Source organism: Erpetoichthys calabaricus, chromosome 6 (assembly GCF_900747795.2).
Source record: "Erpetoichthys calabaricus chromosome 6, fErpCal1.3, whole genome shotgun sequence".
NCBI lineage: Eukaryota > Metazoa > Chordata > Cladistia > Polypteriformes > Polypteridae > Erpetoichthys > Erpetoichthys calabaricus.
The window spans coordinates 70466059-70480402 of NC_041399.2; the positions used below are offsets into that span (position 1 = coordinate 70466059).

General features: G+C 36.2%; 1 protein-coding gene across 1 annotated transcript; it reads right to left on the reverse strand.

Moving 5' to 3' along the window:
- Nucleotides 1-636: 636 nt before the first annotated feature.
- Nucleotides 637-13368, reverse strand: LOC114653390 (procathepsin L-like). The gene is made up of 7 exons (XM_028803678.2): nt 12869-13368; nt 12460-12570; nt 6709-6885; nt 6397-6621; nt 3375-3543; nt 3174-3276; nt 637-1358 (listed from the first exon to the last, which is right to left on the reverse strand). The coding sequence occupies exons 1-7, from the start codon at nt 12992-12994 to the stop codon at nt 1259-1261; spliced, it is 1011 nt and encodes a 336-aa protein (XP_028659511.2). The 5' UTR covers nt 12995-13368; the 3' UTR covers nt 637-1258.
- Between the last annotated feature and the right edge of the window lie 976 nt (nt 13369-14344).

Here is a 14344-nt window from a genome sequence, read left to right on the forward strand (position 1 = left end):
TGTCCTTCAGGAAGCAGCTGCACACAGAAGGTAGCAACGTCCCTATCGTCTAGGTGTGCGAACAGCTCCCCTGCTCACACCCCCTACGTCAGCGCAAGAGAGAGAGAGAGAGAAAGTAAGCCGGGTAGCTTCTCAGCCATCTGCCAATAGCGTCCCTTGTATGAAATCAACTGGGCAAACCAACTGAGGAAGCATGTACCAGAAATTAAAAGACCCATTGTCCACAGAAACCCGCGAAGCAGCGAAAAATCCGCGATATATATTTAAATATGCTTACATATAAAATCCGCGATGGAGTGAAGCTGTGAAAGGCGAAGCGCGATATAGCGAGGGATCACTGTACTTGAAAAATGAAAGTGATGGAGTTGAAGTAGATTCATAATATCTTAGAAAATAAAAAGAATATTATTTATAAGTTTTACATTTATTTTGTGCTTGGAAACTTATTATTGGGGAATATTTCTTTAGATTGCTAATAACATTTCAAGGATATAAATCTCCCATTATTATATAAAGCTCAGACACATGGGTTCAAAAAAAAAAAAAAAAAAAATCAACTTTACGGTAGTACTGATTTATGTGCTAATGGCCGAAGGGCTGAGCATCTTTAGACTTGTTGGGGTTACAGTATTTGTAATTTTATTTTTCAACATGACTAAATAATCACCATTTTACACAATGAACCAATAATCATATTTCTAGAGAAATACATTTTATGTTAAAAATTCTTCTGCTTGGTTTGTGTAAATCCTACAAGTGAACTTCACTGCAAAAAAGCATATGCAAAAACTAGACAAAAAACTTTAAATGGGTGTTATTTTGCTTTTATTTATCAAAATAGAAAAATCTGCCAATGTTGTAAGCAAAATTTACTTGACAAGATTTCTTCAAGTAAGGTAAATAATCATAAATGCAAATATTTTTTTGATAAATTGATAATTCCTACAGTAAGGAAAACAAGATATAATGTTGATATAAATACCTTTCACTTGCTTAGATTTCATTTTTTGCAGGTTCAATGACATTATTAACCAAATAACAATCCCATCTACATGATTAGCTGAATTATCCTGTATCGTACAGTCCAGCCATGTATATTGTAGCTTCATTGGAGCTCTATTGGTGTACCTAAACATGTATCTGATACTTGTACACCTATGGCTGAACTAATTCTTTACAAAGGACAAGAGCTAAACTACTGCATCTTATTTGTGCTCTTAAAGCCTCATAGTTTTGCCATTTAATTTATCCTTGACCATCACATCACAGGGAACAGAGTGTAGCTGGCAATTCCACAGTAATTTGTTGTTGTCCTGGCCATCCTCATGTAACCATTTTCTCCCCACTGTGTGCCCCAACTGAAAACAAAAAGAAAAAAATGACTTAAGAAAGTTAAGATAAATACAGAGAACTGAGTGTACATGAAATTGTAAATTTAAGGCCTAAAGAAATAGGCAAATAAGGAGGAAGAGCTGAAGTAACAGTAACATAATAATGGAAAGTTTACATAGTGTGGAGTACAAAATTTACCAATTAGCACATTACATAAAATACCACACACCCATTTACCCATCAACAAATCAATGGAGCTAGACTCCTTAATGTCCAAGTAAAAACAGATCTCTGCAAAGTGATGTAATTTAATTAAAATATGAAACACAAAGCCCTGCCCAGGGTTTGTTTCCTGCCTTTCACCCTGTGTTGGCTGGGATTGGCTCCAGCAGACCCCCGTGACCCTGTAGTTAGGATAAAGTGGGTTGGATAATGGATGGATGGATGAAACACAAAGTAATTAATCACATAAGTATTCACCCGTTAAATATGACAGACCTAAATCATCACTAGTACAGTGAATTCATTTTAAAAGTCATATAATTGGTTTAATGGAGATCAACTGTCTGTAGTCAAGGGGTTTTAATTGATGGTACTATAAATGCCCCTTATCTATAAGGTCCAACTTGTGGTGGTCAGTATTGTGTCCTATCCTGCACAATGAAGACAAAACAACACTCCAAGCAACCCCGTGAAAAGGTGATTGAAAAGTACAAGGCAGGGGATGGAGACAAGAAAATATCCAAGTCCCGAAATATCCCTTCTAGTCCCGTGAAATCAGCCATTAAAAAACAGGAAAGTATGACACAGCTTGAAAGTTGTATAGAGCAGGCAGACCACAAAAACTAGGTGATCGCTCAAGAAGAAAATTAATGAAGAGGCCACCAAGAGGCTTAAAACTCTAAAAGAGTTACAGGTACAATGGTTGATAATAGAGAGACCATGCAGACAGCAACTATTCCTCAGTTGCAGCTTTATGGTGAATGGCAAACTAAAAGCCACTGTTAAATAAAAGGCACTACGATTTTGCCAGAAGGCACATGCGAAACTCTGACGTCAGCTGAAAGAAAGTTATATTCATATGAGACCAAAATTGAGCTTTTTTAACCATCAAACTATGCCAAACATTGCACATTACCAAAAACATGCCATCCCCACCATGAAGCATGGTGGTGGCAGCATCATGCTGTCGGGATTCTTCTTTGCAGCAGACCCTGGAACAGGGTAAAATGAATACAGCAAAACATGGGAAATCCTGGAAAAAAAACCTGACACAGTCTGCATGAAACCTGTGCCATGGGAGATGATTAGTTTTTTAGTAAACAAAAGCTACACTGGAATGGCTTAAAAGCAGCAATGTTAATGTCCTGGAGTGGTCAGATTTTAGCCCAATTAAGAATTTGTGGCTGGATTTGAAAAAGGCTATTGCATTATGATCCCCAAGCAACCTGACAGTGCATAAACAGCAAAAAATAATCGGGGGATATTTCAGTGACCGAATGTGTAAATCCTGCATACACAGACTTAAACGTAGAATTACTGCTAAGGATGCATCTACTAATACTGACTTGAAGGGGCAAATACTTTTGAAATAAACTATTTTATGTTTTACTTTGTAATTATTTTAGAGCACATTGTAGAGATTTGTTTTCACTTTGACATTATTTCTTTCTGTTGAGCAGAGTCAAAAAGCCAAATTAAATCCACTGTGATTTGCTTTTATATAACAATAAGGTACAGAAACTTCCAAGGGGGTGAATGGTTTATACAGGCACTGTATGAATGACAGGATCTTTGAAATATGTTATCTCCAATCTGAAAAATGTGGCGGGCGCGTTCACCTGTTTTTAATAATCCAGTAGTTCTGGCCAGCCTCTGATCCATATCCAACAAGAAGTACAGCATGATCTATATTAATATTGCAGGCTGGGTCATTATAAATTCCTATAAATTTGAAGTAACAGAGTTAGCATTTCTAATAATGAATCAGCCTTTACTTTTTTATTGTGGAGGCTGCAAGGTTGTAACATGCTTAAACAAACCTGATTTGTAAAACTGGAAGCTCATAAGGCTGGCATCAACTGTTACTGTGATGGGTCCAATGGTTGCCACAGCGTCAGCCAGTGCTTGCAAGTTTCCACTAGGAAGAAACATGTAGTTTGTGATTGAAGCTGCTTTAATTTTTACATTATAAAGGCAGGTTTGGTTATCCTATGAAAAAAATGAAAAATTGAAAACGTGAAGAAAAACTCAGTCAGAATGGGCTAAATCACATTTATAATGAATGTAACATGAAATAACTGAGCAATGCAGAGTGAATATTTTAGGTAATATGAAAGCTTGAAATATGCTTATAATTTACCAAGTTTATAAGTTAGCTCAATTTGCTAAGATTGATTGAGTGTATCTATAAAGTTTTTGGTAACACTTTATTATCCATTAGAAGCAACTTTAAAAGTCTAAGACTTAAGTCTTTTAACATAATAAAAAAAATTAAAATGACATTAACATATTTCAATTGTCTTATTCTTTTTATTTATTATTATTAATATAGTTATAACCTGTTAATAGCTCATTTACAGTGGAGATATAAATTAAAGTGTGACTAAATATTCTTTATTGTTCTTCTGGGAATTCTAACATACTATTGTGTCGCAGTGTGAAATGTCATTGTGTTTGCATACAATGCTTTCTCCTTATTCTTTAAGAAAAAAAACTTTAGAATGTTAAAATGGGGGTGGCATGGTGGCGCAGTGGGTAGCACTGCTGCCTCGCAGTTGGGAGGCCCGAGTTCTTCCCGTGTCTGCATGGGTTTCCTCCAAGTGCTCTGGTTTCCTCCCACAGTCCAAAGACATACTGGCTAGGTGCATTGGCGATTCTAAATTGTCCCTAGTGTGTGCTTGGTGTGTGTGTGTGTGTGTGTGTGTGCCCTGCGGTGGGCTGGTGCCCTGCCCGGGGTTTGTTTCCTGCCTTGTGCCCTGTGTTGGCTGGGATTGACTCCAGCAGACCCCCGTGACCCTGTAGTTAGGATATAGAGGGTTGGATAATGGATGGATGGATGTTAAAATGAAATTTAAAAAGTACTTTGTATAATTTTCTGATCATAAACATCCTCTATCAAACCGAGTTTTTTAGGGTCACACAAGCCTGTCGAAAGGGATTGGGTGTAGGACAAGAACCAGTCTTGGATGAGTAGCCACTCCATTGTGGAGCTGATCAAGTAAAGCATGAGACTAGAAACAAATTAAAGAACTCAAACACTTTTCCTAAGCTACTATATATTTGTCTTTTTATCCATTCATTTCTTATTCTGCTTCAGTTTTTCATGTAGCTACAGTATGTACAGAAAAAATAATGAATGCAATTAGGAATACTGACATTGGTGAAAAGTGAGAATAGCATAGCATTATGTCATTATACATTGAGCTACTCCAGCATGCTAAAGGTATACTGAACATTTTTAATTTATTATCAAACCTTTGACAGTTTCTTTTATTGCATCATCTCTAGTGCTCATGCAGCTTCTACAAGGCAAAGTGCTTTAACAAATTTTTATTTTAAGGGAAGCCTGACGATTGCACTGGTTAATGCTGCTGCTTCACAACTCTTGGTTGAAATCCTAGTCCAGTCATTGTCTGTGTGCATGTTCTCCCCAAGTGTGTGTGGGTCTTTTTGCTGGGTTTTCTATTACTGTAGGTACATGCAATTCAGATTAATAGACTGAACTGGCTCCTTGTAAGTGATCCTGGCTGTGTTTGTGTAATCGAGTTTTGTGATTGATTAGACTTCAGTTCAGGGTTTGTTCTAGCCTTGCACTCTATATCACAATGAAAGACTTGGACACAGGACCCTTAATTGAATTAAGCTGGTTTGAAAATGCTTCGTGAATGGCTTTACTTTACTGGGTAGCTGTGATAAACAAGCGCTGGCCCTCACAGCCCCCAAGTTTTAAGTTCATATCTTGGCCTGCTCACTTCAGGGTCAATACCACTGCTTGCAGCATAGAAAATAGTGCTGACATAGACACAAATCATGTCCAAACTACTGCATTTTCAATTAAAAATGGCATTTTTAAAAGAAAACAATCTCCATCCACATTAGTGTTTTCACATAGTTTCCAATAATATCTCTGGCCACACTAAAGCGACCAAAGCCAAATACAGTGTAATTGTTCACCTACACTGGACATGTGTGCATTGATAGAAACAGGAAGAAGTGTCCTTCACGCTAGAAATTAATTTTCATTTTGTGTTTACACAAATATGAAGTACATAAAAAACAGGTTGTTTTGTCTGAACTGATGATGAGGTGGAATTGTTATTGAAAATAGCACATGAGTATAAGGTGAGGAAAGAGACTGAAAAAAATATAGCGAGCAGGATCTAATCATCCTGCTAATCTAATATAATCATAATAGACACAAACTAATTACAGCCTGATTAGAATCAGCATTTTCAAAACTCTGTTTTCATCCATACACACTGCAATGCTGCCCCAGCATTTTCAGAAATATAAGGTTCTGGAGAGCTTTTTCAAAGTTTGCTTTTTCAGGGATAAAATACACTGGGGTAGTGTGGATGAAAACAGAAAATGAAGAGTAACAGCTCTATTTTTAAACAAAAATGTAATAGTATGGACATAACCTTAAAGGCTATGCAGATTACACCTGGTTAGTCCCAACCAGAGAAGAATGTGCGGGGTCCTAATTCAGGACTTTAAAGTGTTCAAAGGCAACACTAAAATGAATAAATCAGTTAAGTGGCAAATCACATACTCAATGACACCAGTGGCAATTAATGAAAGGTACATTTATTCTGGAATCTTGGCAGCACTGTGAATTTGGAACAAATAACTGAAATGGTCAGTTGAAGTAGAAACCTTAAACAACTTTTAAAAAGTTGAGATAATGAGATAACTTAACTAGCCAAAAGAGCACAATCAACTGAATGACAAAAGCCCGATGGCTGAATGGCCTTCTGTCATTTGCTTACATTGTTATCACTTTGTCTGTGATTATTTTATTGCCAGCTACAGACATTTATTTTCAATAATATAGGTGTTTACCATTCCATTGTAGGGATATACAGCTGAAGACGCGATGCCTCCATTGGACAGCACATACTTGTAGGCATTTCCCATCCATGCCCCTTGGCATCCATATGTTCCAAAGGGCTTGGAGCAATCCACCAGGTTCTGCTCACTTAGGGATACCAACTGACCAGTCTTCTTGAAGAGCTGCCCTTCAATAGCTCCTGTGGTGCTAAACGACCAGCAAGATCCACATCTGCCCTATTACAAGAATTAAAAAATGTATTCTTCTTTAAAATGAAAAATCATCTTCTTGAAATATATTAGTAAGTAATATGTAAGCCTAACCTGATTTTTCACTGGTGTGACATAGCCCCTGGATCGGTAGTCAATGCTGCTCAGATTCAGAAGCATGGCATTTTTATGTAGGTTATTTATATCTGCCGTACCACCGGTGCTTCTTTTTTTCCTGATGCTTCTCTCTGGTAGTGCACTCAGTATTTGATCATTATATTCGTCATTGTTCTACAAAACAATTTAGTTTAGACTGTCAATGTATGCTTTTTACAAACAAAAGAATTAAAGTTGAACACTGTCAATGTCAAATGTTCACATCAACATTCAGGGTGCATTTTATTGTATTTCTTTTTCAGTTTTTTAACAAGTCTACTGTGAACAAAATGTGTCCCTTTGCTGATATTTTTTCCTAAGTGAAGCTAAATCAAAAATATGGATATAAATGCCATAAGGTTTGAGTCTTGTAATCAAAGTTGGTTATAGTTAATCAAAGAAAGTAATCCCTTATAAATAAATAATTAAATCACTCAAATTACAATGGGATTATTTCTCTCATTCCTTCCTGGGAAGAATAACCGCATTACTAATGACCTTACTTTTAGTTTATTCTCTAAACCTATACCAATAAGTGCCAAGACTGAAACCCAAATGTTCTTTCAAAATTTTAATATCAAGAAAATTACCAATAACAATGAATGTGAATTCAGCAGATAAACAAGTAAACTACATGACTTATTTTTCTGCCAAGTGCCATTTCAGATATTAGAACCACCAAATAGAGGCTTTTAGTTTACAAAAAAAAATAATAAAAAATAAATCCTAATGAATAAAATAAACCTGATTTAATCAGTCAAATTTTTACAAGCTTGAAGTCAATAGATTTTAAAATTATCTCAGTAACACATTAGTTTAGGTAGTGAAAAAATGCATGAATTACTCATTTACTATTAGGTAAGAAGATCTCAACAAACACTTCTCTGGGTCTTCATAACACTGACAAAGCATCAGTAAAGTGTTTATTCATCTTGGCAATGTGACCTACTAACAAAACTTCACTTTGGAGTGGTCTAAGGTAGTTTAACGGAGACACATTTCTCTGGATATTACATATTTAGTATAAGACCTGTGAATCCTTCATATTAATAAGACATTTTAGTCAAGTCAGGTCAAGTCATTCTTTATTTATAAAGCACATTTAAAATAGACTAAACAGACCCAAAGTGCTATAGAAGATAATCTTAAAGAAACATTTAAAATATATATACACATAACAAAGCCACAATAATGACAAACTATACATAAAAGATAGACTCAAAATACCCACCCCCCACACATGCTTACTCATAAACATGAATGTACATGAACCAATATATAAAGCCATAATATTTAACCTTGTACAGAGTCAAAGGCCATCAAAAAGAAACAGGTGTATTAATAATGACCTAAAAGTAACTAATGTCAGGGCAGACCTAGTATAATAAAGCAAGTTGTTCCAAAGAGAGGAGGCCCTGATGCCTGCTTTGTTCAAACCTCGACCTTGGCACCACTATGAGCATCTGGCTAGTAGTCTGCAGAAGTCTCGTTGATGATGATGTTCCAAAAGGTAAGAGGGTTCCATTCCATTCATACATTTAAAAACAAGTAACAAGATTTTAAAATCATTTCTGTAGCAGATCAGAAGCTAAAATAGCAAGTTCAGTATTGGTAAGATGTGGTTGCGCTGGTGAGAGCCTATAAATAGGTGAGCAGCAGTGTTTTGGACTAGTTGCAGGTGTCGTAACAATTACTGATCAATACCTACATACAGTGAGTTGCAATAGTCAAAAAAGCATGAATGGCCTTTCCAAAATCACTACAGGAAAGAAAGGCATTTACCTTTAGATGTTTCAGCTGGAAAAAAACTACATTTAACTACAAAGTTTACCTGTTTATCAAATTTTGAACGAACTATCAAAAATCACAGCAAAGTTCCTAACTGAAAATTTATGATCTATGGTGAATGATCCAAGAACAACATCAGGGACACTTGAAAATTCTGGGTATCCAAACATCATGTCAATATGTCACACTGTACAGAGATGAATAATCAATCTACTGATGTTTTATAGATGTTATGAAGACCAACAGATGCCTTTGCTAAGGTCTTGTTACATATGAGTAAATGAGTAATAAATGCATTTTTGCAGTACCTAAACTAGTGTTATTGCTAAGTTATTGACAAGTAGATAAAAACACTTACTGAGCTGGTGTTTATGATATAATAACATCAATATGTTACTTTCTCTATGTCTATCCCATCTTGGTGCTTTTTACACTATCAAAAAGTCATGTGGTGATCAAAAAGAAATAATTTACATTATGTAAATTAACTAGTTACCATTCTTTAACAATTGACATAAAGATTCAAATAACTACAGTTAGGTCCATAAATACTGTATTTGGACAGAGACAACTTTTTTCTAATTTTGGTTCTGTACATTACCACAATGAATTTTAAATGAAACAACTCAGATGCAGTTTAAGTGCAGAGTTTCAGCTTTAATTCATTGGGGTGAACAAAACGATTGCATAAAAATGTGAGGCAACTAAAGCATTTTTTAACACAAACCCTTCATTTCAGGGGCTCAAAAGTAATTGGACAATTGACTCAAAGGCTGTTTCATGGGCAGGTGTGGGCAAGTCCGTCGTTATGTCATTATCAATTAAGCAGATAAAAGGCCTGGAGTTGATTTGAGGTGTGGTGCTTGCATGTGGAAGATTTTGCTGTGAACAGACAACATACGGTCAAAGGAGCTCTCCATGCAGGTGAAAGAAGCCATCCTTAAGCTGTGAAAACAGAAAAAACCCATCCGAGAAATTGCTACAATATTACAAGTGGCAAAATCTACAGTTTGGTACATCCTGAGAAAGAAAGCAAGCACTGGTGAACTCAGCAACACAAAAAGACCTGGACGTCCACGGAAGACAACAGTGGTGGATGATTGCAGAATCATTTCCATGGTGAAGAGAAACCCCTTCACAACAGCCAACCAAGTGAACAACACTGTCCAGGGGGTAGGCGTATCGATATCCAAGTCTACCATAAAGAGAAGACTGCATGAAAGTAAATACACAGGGTGCACTGCAAGGTGCAAGCCACTCATAAGCCTCAAGAATAGAAAGGCTTGATTGGACTTTGCTAAAGAACATCTAAAAAAGCCAACACAGTTCTGGAAAAACATTCTTTGGACAGATGAAACCAAGATCAACCTCCACCAGAATGATGGCAAGATAAAAGTATGGAGAAGGCGTGGAACAGCTCATTATCCAAAGCATACCACATCATCTGTAAAACATGGTGGAGGCAGTGTGATGGCTTGGGTGTGCATGGCTGCCAGTGGCACTGGGACACTAGTGTTTATTGATGATGTGACACAGGACAGAATGAATTCTGAGGTGTTCAGAGACATACTGTCCGCTCAAATCCAGCTAAATGCAGTCAAATTGATTGGGTGGCGTTTCATGATACAGATGGACAATGACCCAAAACATACAGTCAAAGCAACCCAGGAGTTTATTAAAGCAAAGAAGTGGAAAATTCTTGAATGGCCAAGTCAGTCACCTGATCTTAACCCAATTGAGCATGCATTTCACTTGTTGAAGACTAAACTTCGGACAGAAAGGCCCACAAACAAACAGCAACTGAAAGTCGATGCAGTAAGGGCCTGGCAGAGCATTAAAAAGGAGGAAACCCAGCATCTGGTGATGTCCATGAGTTCAAGACTTCAGGCTCTCATTGCCAGCAAAGGGTTTTCAACCAAGTATTAGAAATGAACATTTTATTTCCAATTATTTAATTTGTCCAATTACTTTTGAGCCCCTGAAATGAAGGGATTGTGTTCAAAAAATGACTCGCATTTTTATGCAATCGTTTTGTTCGCTCCACTGAATTAAAGCTGAAAGTCTGCACTTCAACTGCATCTGAGTTGTTTTATTTAAAATTCATTGTGGTAATGTACAGAACCAAAATTAGAAAAAAGTTGTCTCTGTCCAAATATTTATGGACCTAACTGTACTTGTAAACAGACTTCTCTGTTTTTAGAGGAGTGTTAAAGAGATATCATGAAACAACTGAACTGCATGTCAGAATACGGTGCTACATTTATGAAACATGAAGCTTAAAGCATTTTCATTTCATTGAAAATTTTTTTGCTTCTGTAAATCTAATTCATTATTATACACACCTAAGTTCACTTCACTCCGTTAATCATATTCCTTCAATGCATTCTAAAGCTGAAAAATGATATTATATTATTTCTTAATAAAGACAAAGTTGATCTCAAGACAATGCTAAAGTAAAATGAACTATCATGTAAACTGTTAAAATAATACATATTTTCTGTACAGATGTGACAGCATTGTAATATTGAATGAACTCTAAACCTGAAAACAGTGTGCATATGCAGTGCAAATCTTTTTGTGAAATGGAATACAGTACCTGCCATTTAAGACTTTTGTGACATTTACAAATTAGTTGAAAATGTAAATTGATCATAGTAACGCGTTACTTTATACTGCATTAGCATCAACTCTGAGGGCCACTTACACCACTAGAGCAAAGCAAATATGGATAAATGAGAAAGGCAGCTTTTTAGAGAAATGTACTGCCCCTCAAGGGAATAATAACTGAGTTTGCTGACAGAAGAGATCCTGCCACTATTAAAAAACACACTAAAGTGGCACAGGACAGGGTAAGAGCTTTTCATGGACTGTACATGCAGGAAACCCACAGTAGTGAAAGGAGAACCACTCACTATGTCAGAGTGGGGAAAGAGGAGCTGCCAGGGATGACATATACTATATAGACAAGGGAGAATTTATACTGAATGGGCAGGAGTACAGTTTTGTTCCCGAAAGTAAATATTGGTAGGAGAGTTAACCCTTTATAAACAGTCTGGGCCCTTACTACTACTACATTAAACCAAACAGTTTGACTCAGGTATGCAGAAGTTCTAGACACTGCAATTCGGCATGCTAATCAGCTGGCATATCGTATTTTAGGGTACTTTTTATGAGCCCAAAAGTGATTCAGAGAATTCATTTAGAATTAATGTCAGGTTACAGTTTAAAGGCTATTTCCTGCTAGAGTAACACAGAGTCTATTATCATGAGGTGTGCGGGGGGAAAAGGGAAAATGAGAATGATAAATAGCAGAAATGTACAGCACCTTTGTATGAGAGAAGAACTTATAGTTTAATTGAATGTATAGTATAGGTTTCCAATGCTTAACCTTGATTTGTGCCAATTTAGAGTTAACAGTTAAACTAAACTGCATGTGTTTGACGATCATCTGAAGGCAGACATTGGGAGAACTTACAAACTCTAGATGGACAATGAATCAAACCCAGGAGTACTAACCACTGTATTTTCATGCTGCCAGGTCTCAATACTTAAGGAAGGAAAAATATAAATAAGTAAATATATTATAAAATGTACTGTAGATATATCAAATTTTTACTTCCATCACTACTGAACCTACTTAACACAGTTCATGGTTAATAGCATTAGGCACATGATATGAGCCACCACTGAATTAGCAGTTTGTCCATTACAAAATATACTTATTTGTTGCATGATAATCAAACATGCATACCCTTAGGATATGCAAAGTAGACTAAAAAGAAAAACAGAGAACGAACGTGTAATCTCCAGACAGAGAATGTCCAGGTTGAGATTTAAACCCGAGACTCAGGAAGTGTAAGGTAACAGCATTAGTTGTTATACCACCCAAATATCCACATAGTAAAATATAATGGTACTCACAAGATCTGCAAACTGGTTCAAGCCCAGTTTAAATAAAATGTTGGCTTTATTGTTGTGATTTTTTATTCTATTAAAATTTTTTTCCCAAATACTTCTCTTCTTGGACTCCATCTAAGATAAATATCACAATTCAATCACTGGTACACATTTTTTTTTCTGAATACATTAACTATATCACATAAATGGAGACATTAAAAAAGACACACTTCCTAAACAGAGGTAATGCAAATCCTTTAGTGTTACTGTTTAGAATTAATTCCTGCACATTTTTTATTAACTCTGACAGCTTTTAAATATGTTTCATTATTAATTGTTTCATTAATACATTAATAACCAAAAATAAAAACAAAGAGCATTTTCTGATCTCCTATAAGCTTTTAAGCTTGCATAATGTTTAAATAATGCTTACTGTTTTGTGATAGTGAGACTTGAATTTTGTTTTCCAGTTTTTCCAAACAGAATCCAGATTTCTATTATGAGCACCACTGAAGTGGAGACAACAGAGAAGGAGAGCACACAAAACAAGAAACTTCATGATCAGTAATCTGCTAAACAGAATCGCAGACAACTAGTTAATTTCATCAAATGCGAGAATAGATGGATGGATGGAAGATTTTCTCTTTTATAGTCCTCTTCAGTAGGTCCTCGATGATCCAGTTTTAAAAAAATGAAATGATAAGTTTTGTCTTCTGAAAATATTATAAAAATGAAAAAAGGATACAGAAGCTTATCTGGCCTCCTCTTCACATTTGGCTCTGCTGTCACCCAGAAGCACAAAGTCTTGTCTAAAAATGAATCAGTGACATAATTATTTTCAGGTCAAATTGGTGATTGTCTCTTCAGGTTCTATAAACGTGCCAGCAGTTGAGTCCCCTGCACCATACTGATTCGCAAACAGACGAGTGACAAGACACAACCACAAGGGAAGTGGTTATAATTTACTTTTTTTACATCTTCTGTGAAAAAGTTTTCCTTGTGTCTCTTTGTTAATTGTTACTGAGTCAGTTGCCTTTGGGCATAAACTATACAGATTACAATCCTCAAGTGACTGGAGGTGAGAGGCATTGTTATCGGTGCAGTATAAATCTGCTGTGGAATGATGCCTGTTAGGTACTGTCCTTGGTGCAGGTAATTAATAGGTGTGTCTCTAGAGACATTAACACATCAACATCATTCTTGTTATATAAGAATATAGAATACCTTTTAGTCAGGGTATTTTATAGATTTTTTATTTCTTCCTATACAGTGAAAATGACTACATGGTGAGGCAATATGATGGTGAAATAATCTGAATGTGTTGCCATTGTGTCCACAAAGAAGAAAAATTAACAATCACTAACAGGTACATTAGTTTCATCTGGGTGCTCCGGTTTCATCCCACAGTCCAAAGACATGCAAGTTGGGTGCATTGGCGATCCTAAATTGTCCCTAGTGTGTGTGTCTGTGTGTGTCCTGCGGTGGGATGGCGCCCTGCCCGGGATTTGTTCCTGCCTTGTGCCCAGTGCTTGCAGGGATTGGCTCCAGCAGACCCCTGTGACCCTGTGTTAGGATATAGTGGGTTGGAAAATGACTGACTAAAAGGTACATTAAAAGGTACTTCTCAATTGCAAGTGATAATGCTCTTTATAATTAGCTGTGCATATATTATTTTGAATATACAGAAGAGGTTTAGTAATTTGTGTACTGAACAAGCTTAATCCCCTGTGATGAACTAACATTCTGCTCATGATTGGTTCTGTAGGACAGATACTGGCTCCTCACGATTCTGAAATAGATTAAATAGATTAGAAAAGAGATTGATGAACCATACAAAATGCATAATGCTTATCACATTTAACCCTTATAAATAAGTAGTAAAGGCATTCATTTATTTACTTATTTTCTG